Below are 11,316 nucleotides of genomic sequence, written 5' to 3' on the forward strand. Positions count from 1 at the left end.
ACAGAATCTTTCCTGATTCTTTGACGTGTGGGTCAGCTCAGAAAACACCGTCCTCCTGCTCTGCTCATGATGTCTGGAGATACATCAGACAGTATCGGATACACAGCTCAGTGTCATTGCAATAAATAGCCTACACAGCAAATGTGTTTTTCAATAATCGTAATGTGTCATATTAAACATTACATTAAACTTAACTGTTACTTAAAAAACTGCAGTAGAGTGATCCAACTGATTAACTGAAGCCAGTATTGTATTCAGAGAGGTTTCTGATTATTATACCATAATATTCAAAGGAAAGGTTGACAGTGTTTCTGTCTTGCAGACAGAATGTTTAAACGTGAAATGTGCTTTAAGTTTACACTTTATATCTTATTAAAGGAAAAAATCCTATAATTTGTCCACATGTGTCTATGATCAAAATCCCCAGTTTTCTTTGGTATGCCTTATGGTATACATTATGTAATGTAGTGAGGTACACACACACACATACATGTGAGAAGCATGATTCACTTCTCCCTTGGACTGAGAGGTGACCTCCATGTACCTCCCTCACCTCCCCCCAACTGACACCAGATGTTACGCTATAAGAGCACGGAAACAGGCCAGAGCCCAGCAATGAGATAAGGACACACACGCAAAACACACACTTGTGCATGCGCACACACACACACACACACACACACTTCATGCACACCCAACCACCCACTCGTTGCTTGTGTATATGAACACAGAAACCACACAAAATCCCCTGAGGCAGTCTGCCTCATCCCTCACACAGGCCGTGACACGGGCCAAAACCAACAAAAAGAACTGCACACACACGCACGCACACGCACACACACACACAGGATACAGGACTGAGGGGGGATGTTATGTGCGATATGGAGAACAATGGGGGCTGACGAATCCTTACATGGGCTCGACCGAAAACATGGAAAACACTGCTGGTTTGTGGCTCAAGGCTACAAAGTCTTCATGCAACTTAATAAATTACAGGCAACAACCCTAACCTTAATGATGCAACAAATAATTATTTCACAAACAAGCAATTCTTGAAACCAGTTTGTCTGTATGTACTGATTAAAATACATAATGACTTTGAAATGAAGTGTTTTGTGTGGATTAAGTCGACATAATGTCATCTTATAATTGTGGGTGATTTCTAACAAAAGAGCGCTGATGAAAGGTGTTATCTGAAAAGTGCTTAATGTGAATGTTGACTAATGGCGGGACACTGAGGCAATGACTGCACGCCTTTTCTGTTTGCATTACGATATCAAATGACTGGTGAGATCAAGACTAGATCTTCAGGTATTTATGAAGGAATCCAGAAATCATGCATGCTGATAGATAAACACACACACACCCACCCACCCACACACATATAAATGCACACGCACACACACAAATTTACCTACACACACACACACACACACACACACACACACACATTCCATAACAGTTTCCTCACAGGAGTGGAAAGAAACCGAACCCTGGTCCTCTAAGGGAAAAAAATGGGGGTTCTGCCAAGCCAGTGGCTGAACTGCAAAGGAAAACTCCCTCCTTCCCTCTCCACCTCCCTCCTCTCAGCCAGGCCCGCCCCAGGTCCAGCACTATATCAAGAGCCTGCCTCCCTCTATCAAACTCCACAGTCCTGCTAGAGTCTACAGCTGTGTAACGGTCCTCTCTCCGCGTGTCCTGTCTTGACCAGCAGACGATCAGCCATCATGTTTTACAGCCAGAGCATCACCAGTGGTCCCGCCATGATCACCAGGCAGAGCCGCAGCTACACATCCAGTGCTGCCCCTCACAAGGCTCACAGCGTGTCAGGATTGACCGTGAGAGGAGGCCCCCGGATCTCCTCTTCCAGCATGCGCACCGTCTCCTCCGGGTTTGGGGGTGGCATGGGGCTCGGCAGCGGTGGGTTCGACCTGTCCAGCGCCCTGGACCAGAGCGCCGTGCACCTGAACGAGAAGGCCACCATGCAGAACCTGAACGACCGTCTGGCATCCTACCTGGAAAAGGTCCGCTCTCTGGAGGCTGCCAACGCCAAGCTGGAGACTCAGATCAGAGAGTACTATGAGCAGAAGGGCCCTGCAGCAGAGAGGGACTACAGCAACTACTGGGCCATTATCAATGACCTGAAGGACAAGGTATAGTGTATGACAGCTTCAACAGTTTACATACCAGACAAGTCAAATGTTTGCTGTGCTGTTAATGATTACCAAGGGAGAGTTTTAAGAGGGCAGAGACATAACTAGAGTCTGATGATCCCTTGTGCTTCTGAATCTTTGGTCTTCTGATGGACAGTTAATGATGTTTGACTTGTAAAAGCTTAAAATAAACAAGAAAAAGTTGTCAAGTGTGAAGGGGAATACTGTGCACGGTAATATGACTTCAAAGGCTGATGCTGCTGATGCAGCTCTGCATGGGAAGCCATGCACTGATAGGTTGCTGTGTAATTCTAGCAACAGATCACAATCAAAACCAGCCTATGCTGTTGCATCCAGCTGCACCACTAACTATTTATTGCTGTTTTTCTCTGAAGATCGCTGCCGCCACCATTGGCAATGCCAACATCCTGCTCCAGATCGACAACTCCAAGCTGGCCGCTGATGACTTCAAAACCAAGTAAGCATGAGTCTTCATCCTTCTGTGGCCCTATCTTCATCTTGCTAATGTCAAACAAGAGGGCTTAAGGGTCACATTTGTCTCATTTCAATCTTCTCTACCCTCCAATCTAATTAGATTTGATCATGAGCTGATGATGCGCCAGTCAGTTGAGGCTGACATCGCCAACCTGCGCCGCCTGCTGGACCAGACCACCCTGACCAAGGCTGACCTGGAGATGCAGATCGAGGGCCTGCAGGATGAGCTGGCCTACCTCAAGAAGAATCACGCAGAGGTGACTGATGCACAGCTAGCTATAGCGAATACTGCTCGCTATGACGAGCGGAGCTTCACCACACCTGTAGAACTGTTTGAAAGTCTGCAAATAGATCTGACTTCTTTTTCCATTTGGATGTGTAGGAGCTGGCAGCAATGCGCGCTCAGCTTACCGGCACAGTCAACGTGGAGGTCGATGCCGCACCCCAGCAAGACCTCAACAAAGTCCTGGAGGAGATCCGCGCCCAGTATGAATCCATCACCGACAAACACCGTCGCGACCAGGAGGTCTGGTTCAATGAGAAGGTGAAAAGGTTTTTCCATAAACAAAGGCACCATATCCCACAGGTTGCAAATGACTGGGTTTACTCCCTCAAGAGTCTAGACTGTAATTAAACATAATTTTCAGTGAAACTAAGATGAGTAATCACCATGACTTGTCCTTCACAACTGTGTCTTTGTTCCTTGTTCTAGTCTGCAGTTCTGACCAAGGAGGTGGCCAGCAGCACAGAGTCGATCCAGACATCCAAGACAGAGATCAGTGACCTGCGGCGCACACTGCAGGGCCTGGAGATAGAGCTGCAGTCTCAGCTCAGCATGGTGAGAGAAATTAAAAAAAAAACCCATCTGTTCACATCTCACTGATCTTGCCTTATATGAGCAAAATTCCCAGATCGGTGTCTTGTCAGGGGGGAATGGAGAAAACAGATACTGGTAGAGGGAGAAGGAAGGGAGGGTAAGAGAGGGAGGTTTTATTGAAAGAATGAAGGGGGGGAGATAAGCGAGCTGGGAGCTGTGGAGAAGGGAGGGAAGGGCTTCTGCTGAAGAAAACATTTCACAGACATCTGCTCAAACTCTGGAAGACATAAAAGAGCTTGAAGAAAGCTGAAGGAATGCAGAGCTGGATGACCCAAAAGCTGTGCTCCAATGGATTATCTGTGCCCAGCTGGAGTAAATCACTTAACACTCGCTGCAAGAACAGCCCACTGCTCCTGTGTAACGATGGTGGAGCAGCTGAAAGACACATGCATTCAAAAACTACGCACCACCTCGCTAATTATTCCTTCATAGACGCTGCTTTTGTGTCTGGGTGTATATAATCCAGGGTGTGACTGGCTGGTTACAGACTATAGCTTTAGATTGTTTGACCCGTCACATTGGATGTAGCACCATAAACTGGTTTCAGCCATGAACAACAAACTGTATGTGTCCCAGGCATGAATTCAGCTCCCCTTCCCTCCCCCTCTCTAACAGAAAGGGGCTCTGGAGAACACACTGGCAGAAACAGAGGCTCGATACAGCGCCATGCTCGCCGGCTACCAGAACACAATCAACATGCTTGAGGCAGAGCTCGCCAACGTGCGCTTGAGCATCGAGCAGCAGGGCCAGGACTACAAGATGCTGCTGGACATCAAGACCAGGCTGGAGCAGGAGATCGCAACCTACAGGAGGCTGCTGGAAACAGAGGAGTCCAGGTAGAGACAATGACACAGAAGCATCGATTTATGAGGCCATTATGAGACCAAAATGCACAAAGGAAAAGAAAATGACGCACATGCCTTCTTCACTGACTCCTTTCTCCATTTTTCTCTTCCTTCTTCCTCATTATAGAACCCTCAGTACAGGTAAGTGACGTCTGTTTTATAAAGACATTACATAACAACAGTGCAGGCAGTGTAATAAAAGCTTGAAGCACGGCAATCATGTTTTTTTTTTTCCGTCTTTTTAACAGGGGGCTCAAAGACCACAGTCACCACCACCACTGTGCGCACTTCCAGCTAGGAGATCCAAACTGGCAGGACAGGCTGTTCTCAGACACACACACACACACACACACACGGTTTGACCAATAAAAGCTGTTACAGGAGAGGAGTGAAACTGTACTGAAAAAAAAAAACCCTGAGAATGAGTAAACTGAGACCGGTGAAAGTGAAGCCTGCGTTAAAAGTTTGTTTTAACATTTGCAATGTGGAACAAGTGCCTGACCTGTGTGTGTTTATGTGTACGACCCGTCTGAAAAATAAAACTGCTGGTGACTACAAGCTGTGTGACTTTACTGGTCTTTCAGAGAAAAAAAAACAAAAACTGAGAGCCTACATCTTTTTCAATAACATCACCCTGTTTACGTGGTCGTTATGGCAACTGCATTACATTCTGGGAGGTGGGATGTGGAGCTGCGGAAATGTGTGTTACGTAACGGGGCTGTTGTCAGGAAAGGGTGAACAATGGTTAACAGCTCCAGTGTGAAAAGCAGTAGGAATTAGAGAAAAGACCACTCAGAAAGCTGCAGTGAACTTGATGTTCTCTGAGCTGAAAGAAAGAAAACTTGAAGAAAAGGGCAAGTTGTTTGACCAAGTACAGTGACTGACCCCGGGGTTTGCCTGAAGAGGTTTTTTTAAACAAGACACACCCAAATGGTTGACTAATCTTTGCCCTGGAGGCTTTCAACACAGTGTTACATGAGGCCTTGTCTGTCTAGCTCCTGTCACCTAGTAACAGAACACACACGGCCCAGGACAGAAAGACTGAGTGAGAATGCAAACACTGACTAAGTGAACAAAGAGGGTCATTGTGGAGACAGGTGCTATCTGTCATGCTCTTTGGCCACTTTTATGAACTCTGACTGATAGCAAATGATGAGCGTGTCATGAAGGGTGGGGCTCCTCGGCTGCTGGTGGCTGTATGTATGTCTGTTTGTGTGGGGTGTGTTTGCTTGTGGAAATTAGGGAGGCAGAGAGGAAGGGAAAGTAGCGCTTGAGTCTTTGCACTCTGTACAGGTCAGCAGTTACAGCCTCTGAAATTACAGTGAAATCCTGTCAAGAGATCATAATTCTTAAACGATGGTGTCATGTTGGTTTTGGAGAGGAGAGAGATTAGAGTGAAGATCAAATTGCAAAATCCAACCCCCTCTGAGGAGCTTCACTCACCCATATTTGGGGCCATTTTGCTGCACATCAGCGTCTCCCCCGCACTGTTGTGATCGTAGTTATAATGATAGCTGGTGACAAAGCCCTTCCAGTTGAGCTCAGTGTTTGACATGAAAATCCAAAGCAAAGATCATAAAAAGTTGCGGTGAACCATTTTTAAGAGATCAGCGTTAAACCCAGAGGGCCTGTCCAGACAAAATGCGCAAAACAGTAACCAAACATCTGATTATGTGCAAACTAATGCCAAGCCACGTGAGACCATCAGTGGTGTCATTTATTGACTTTTTTTGTCTTTTACATATGTTCCCATATTTAAAATGTGCCACAATGCTTCCCTTTTCATTCATGACGGTGCAAAACATGGTCATAGCCGCCGTGACATCACCCACAAGCTCGGTGACTCCGGCCGTGAACATCTTGGCAGTGCCTGACATCACCAAACTCCTGGCTGAGCCAAAAAGAGGTGGAGTGAGGCTGGAGCTGAGGCGAGCCGAATGAAGCCTGGTCGCTGAAATCTAGCAGCTAGCTGTCACTCAAAGCAGCCACACCCACAATTAGGCTAGCGATTTTAACATAATTTGTGTGAGTGAGTGAGTTTTTAAAAATTGTCCCCGTAGAGTTGTCACGAAAATCAGCCATAGAGACCAAAACAGTTTTTGTGAACCAGGGTGTAAACATGTTTACTTCTGCTGTTAAGCTATGCCTTTTAACATGGGGGTCTATGGGGATCGACTCACTTTTTGAGCCAGCCTCAAGTGGCCATTCGCTGAACTGCAGTCACTGGCACTCGCTGAGGACTTCATTTTTCAGTTGCGGAGGCTGCTGCTTGATTTGCTCTAAAAGCCAAGTATGTTGAGTGGTGCAGCAGGAGCTGCAGCTCAGCCTGGACAAAGCAAAGAAGCAAGAGGTGGATGTCAGAAACACCAGGACTGCTTATTTCCTTTTATGGGATCTACAATATGACCGTCTAATTATTTTCAGTTTCATGGTAAACCATCACTGGCAGAGGGAGTGGTTGGGAGATTTGGTGTAATTGCTGTCATCATAAAACTTAAACTATAGGGAAATGCTGGTTAGCGACGCATTTATTAGATGACAGTAAGGGAGTGGCCAACAAGTGCAAGAAAGTTCACACTAAGTAGTTGTCAGGTTATTATTGCAGCATAAATGGGCCAACTGCGTGCACGTGGTCGCACAAAGGAATATGATATGATGGTGCCAAGTTGCCAACGATCATGTCTGTATTTACTCCCTGTCATGGCTGTCTGCCATCGAAGGCTAGCCCGAGGCTAGCAAAGAGTGAGATCAGAGCGGAAAAGACGATGTTACTCATGACACACTTGGCATATTAAGAGTTCATTGCACATCGGTCAATGAGAAGTTCACGGTTTGAACATAAAAGCAGCGGCTGTCTGCCTTGGTATTGATACTGTGGAAGCGGCTGGGACTTTCCCACTTTGCTTTTCCTACAGCTGAATCCCTCGTCTGTAAACGGTGTCACAGTATGTTGACAACTTATTCAGCGCAGTAAGCTTCAGGATTACATGGGAAATAGCAGAATGCTGAAAAAATATTTGGACGTTCTAGGAAACACTCTTATTAGCTTTCTAGATAAGATTGATTCCTCTTTCACGTATGGATGCTAAATATGAAGCTACTTGCAGCTGGATTTATCTTAGCATAAAGACTGGAAACAGAGCTTGTTTTTGCACCTCAGTCTTTGTATGGATTTTAAGCATGAGATATTCAGTGTTAATAAGTACGGTAGGTGGATTTTGATACCTCTGCACAGAGCCAGCTGTCTCGCTGCTTCCCACACATTTAAGCAATTATGCTAAGCTAGGCTAAGCAGCTGCTGACAGTAGCTTCATATTTAGTGTAGAGACATTGGAGTGACATCAATCTTCTAATCTATCTCTGCAAGGAAGTGACTCATATCAGCTATTTCTGCTTTTAAGGCAATTTTTACATTCTTAAATTGAATCTATCAATACTTCTACTCAGAAAAATCCTCTTGAATGTGGACCTGCTGTATTTCAGTGTTAGCATTAAGCTTTCATATCAGTGAAGTGTTCAGTTATTAGTCACGTCTGCAACAGTAAAACCGGAGGCTGATGTCCGTATCTGCAGGAATGTTGATGCCTTGGGGTCAAACAGTCCATTACGGGGCTGCAGAGAGAGGGAACATTCTTCACTCGACTGGCGGACTCTATTCTGGAGCAGTGTTAGGTTTGACACACAAGCTGAGAGGAATGCCGAACCTCTTTGCTAAAGGTCTCAGCCGCTGTATGGCATCAAACCTTACTGTGAAAGTTTTCAAACTGTGCTGGGGCTGCAGCGAGCCGTAGGAGCAGTGAGAGGTAGAGAGTGGAACAAGACCAAACGCACTTCAGGGCCTCTCAAGCCCTGCCGAGCATGAGATGGATGTGATTTTGCCTCCATTTCCGTGGCTGTGAGTTTGGTCCTCCTGTGTAAGCACACTGTCAGTCCATTCCCAGTGTTAAAATGCAGACCGTCATTATGCAGATGACACTGTCATCTATTGTTGGTTACCCTCAATTGTGCTGGCTCTTGAGTTTTTACAATCTGCTTTTAATGTTGTTCAATCTCGATTGCAAAATTTCAAATTAGTTTTAAATGCACAAAAAACTAAACCGATGGTGTTTTCTAGATCTGGTGAATTACCAGGGAACATCCCCTCAATCTTAACTTCATGAGGTGTTCCCATTAAACTTGTTTCTAATTACAAGTACTTGGGTTTTCTTATTGATCAGGAGCTCTCATTTAAAGTGCATATTACAAATTTGGTCACTAAACTCAAGATTAAAATTGGTTTCTAAATCCTGTTTCTCTCTCCTGTTTTCTCTCTCCGAGCTTGCAAGTATCTGCAACTTTTTTACCTTTGCTTGATTATGGTGATGTTCTGTACATGACAGCTTCAGCTAAATGTCTTCAGTCCTTGAACACTGTCTATCACTGTGCGCTGAGATTCGTCACTGGCTGTAGCAGACTCACCCATCACTGTGAACTCTATGCCAAATCTGGATGGATTCACCTGATTGTCCCTCGTGTCAGGACTGAACAGGGGAAAAGAGCCTTCAGATTTGCCGCCCCATCAGCCTGGAATACCCTCTAGTCTGATTTTAAAATGTCAGAGCTCATACCTTTGGAGAACTTTCGCTCTCTACTGACTGATAGTCATTGCGAGACCCTGGAACAGTGCTCATGTTTTTAAAATTGTTACTGTACTTCCACTGCTGCACTTTATATGTTAACTTTTAACCTAGTTATTGCTGCTCTTTCATTTTATTTACTGTCTGTTATTCATTGTGACGTGTGCTGCTGACCTCTTGGCCAGGTCCCCCTTTTACCTGGTTAAATAAAGGTTAAATAAAAAAAAAAACAGACACTGAGGATTATCTCCTGTTCTAATGAGTAAGCATCCGGTTCTGACTGGGCCGTGCAGGATGGCTGAAAGGTGGGGGTTTAACAGGTAGGGCTGGTTTAAGGAACCACACCCTACATATAGTTCCAAGAGCATATAGTCCAGGACCTGCTTGGGCAGGGCATTCAGCGTGGCAGCATTCAGTGTATATACAATCCACATTATCATGAAAGAGTGAGCTCATACAAACAAAAGCTTTAATCCTGTTGCATTTTTCTGAAATGACTGAAAGCGACTTTTCAAACCACGTCCAGCAATAAAGCTTCCCATGGGCTGGGTGGATGTGCACTGGACCATATCCCAGCATGCACTGGGTGGAGAAACCCAAAGCTAGATACAGTACATGTTAAAAGAAACATATTCTGTTGAAATCCCTATCAAGACACCCAGAGCTCAGAGAGCAACAGCCCTGTGAAAGCTCCAGCGCTCGGAGGCACAGTGAGGCACATTTTCCCTGCGAAACTGCTACTGACTGTAAACACGTAGTATGACTCCAGTTTTCCAGATTCTTACAGTTTGTGCGAATGTGCCTCAAAGGCTCACAATTAACTTCAACAAAAGAGCATTCATTGCACCAGCCATAAAAAACAAGGCAGCAGTGATAATAAAACTTGATGTTCCGTATGCAGCACTTTCTAGCTAATGTTAGGAAGGGGAAAAGGCTCAACAAGCAAAATGCACAAGTGAATGAATTTAAATCAATGAGAAATGAAAACTATGCATACAGAATAGACAGCATGTTGAGATGGCCACAGACTCAGCGGGGCAACTCCCTTTATCTTGTAAAAGTTAATGCCATACTGCCATCATGTGCTGGTTTCCTGTACGTGGAATAATGAGCGCATCGTGTGTGTGAACGAGTGTCACATTTTCATAACAGCTGAGACTCATTTTCAAACCCATAGAAAGACATTTGCCGCACCTTGTGAAAACCAGAACCACACAGACATTTGTCACATCTGAAATCATCTCTGTAAGCAGACGCCTTCCAAAATGAACATCATAAATCAGCAGTCTTTCTCAATACTTTGGCTACTCATAAAGACTTTGTTAACGTGCCAGCTTGATGAAAACATCCAGCAAAAATGTTGCCCGACAGGTTCAGGACTGCTGCGTTTAAAACATGTACTTGAGAATCTCTTAAAAGCACAAAAAAGCTGAATCAACTGTGGACTTTCGTGTTAACATCAGCCCCCAGCCTGAATTATGACATGGTACTTAATGTGGCTGTGGCTGTGCGCGTTGCATTGATTTAACAACGATGCCGAGCAAAGACTTTCAGACTGACGTCAGAGGGATGAATGATTTAACATTACTGGCAACAATGATGGTTCACTCCTCAACTGAGAGTGCACAAAGAGGAACAAATAAGCAACTCTGACATCAGTTAGCCTCAAAGAAGCCACTGTTCTCTACAGACAAGCGTGACACTGCAGAAAAACTCACTGCCAACAGCACATCAGTGTCGGGCTGTAGTCTCGGCCCACTAAACCTTTAAAAGAGCAAGTTCTTCAATTCAATTCTGTGTGATCATATTTGTAATCTGAAGCATTTCTGTCCTGATAGGCTTTTCCCATATGAGTATGCTGCCATCTAGAGGGCAGGAGCAGCAGTGGACTGTCTTCAGCCGCGTGGCCCAACAAACCCCAAGCTGCATTTTCTTTCATCCCCATCAACAAAAGCATCAGCATGTTGTTTCAGATGAGGTTCTTCTGATGGTCTACAGAGGCCCTCTGTCACATTTAGTTTGCTTTATGTGTTTTCACTTTCAGGTTGGAGCAAATACATTGTTATCTATAGACCTTGTTCATTAACTAGCATCATGTGTTTTCTGCAATTTTAAACAATATTATGGGAAACTACTTTCCAAAAGAGGATGTTTGGATCTCTTTTGTGCAGGGCAAAGACAAAGAGTTCCTGCCCACTGTTCCTGTTTAACAATGGTTCTGTTATTCAGGTTACCAGTACACAACATGCAGTAGTTAGTCAGCGCCTGAGCAGGAACCTGGATCAGATGACAAAGGAAATAAGAGTGTGTGTCACTGCAGGTCTGTTTCC

The 11,316-nt window shown here is 45.0% G+C and overlaps 1 protein-coding gene across 1 annotated transcript; it reads left to right on the plus strand.

Annotated features, from left to right (window-relative positions):
• The first annotated feature begins 1,642 nt into the window (after positions 1–1,642).
• krt94 (keratin 94) lies at positions 1,643–4,925 on the plus strand. Its single transcript, XM_041933605.1, has 8 exons — positions 1,643–2,153; positions 2,549–2,631; positions 2,749–2,905; positions 3,031–3,192; positions 3,361–3,486; positions 4,141–4,361; positions 4,498–4,511; positions 4,619–4,925. The coding sequence occupies exons 1-8, from the start codon at positions 1,728–1,730 to the stop codon at positions 4,666–4,668; spliced, it is 1,239 nt and encodes a 412-aa protein (XP_041789539.1). The 5' UTR covers positions 1,643–1,727; the 3' UTR covers positions 4,669–4,925.
• Positions 4,926–11,316: the final 6,391 nt, after the last annotated feature.

Source organism: Chelmon rostratus, chromosome 3 (genome assembly GCF_017976325.1).
Source record: "Chelmon rostratus isolate fCheRos1 chromosome 3, fCheRos1.pri, whole genome shotgun sequence".
Taxonomy (NCBI): domain Eukaryota; kingdom Metazoa; phylum Chordata; class Actinopteri; order Chaetodontiformes; family Chaetodontidae; genus Chelmon; species Chelmon rostratus.

What these genes read in the sequence shown, in the direction of transcription:
- krt94 (XM_041933605.1), top strand. Translation starts at nt 1,728, where the DNA reads ATGTTTTACAGCCAGAGCATCACCAGTGGTCCCGCCATGATCACCAGG. An exon ending in GCTGATGACTTCAAAACCAA is followed by an intron (nt 2,632 to 2,748) that starts GTAAGCATGAGT and finishes CAATCTAATTAG; the next exon opens with ATTTGATCATGAGCTGATGA. An exon ending in AGGTCTGGTTCAATGAGAAG is followed by an intron (nt 3,193 to 3,360) that starts GTGAAAAGGTTT and finishes TCCTTGTTCTAG; the next exon opens with TCTGCAGTTCTGACCAAGGA.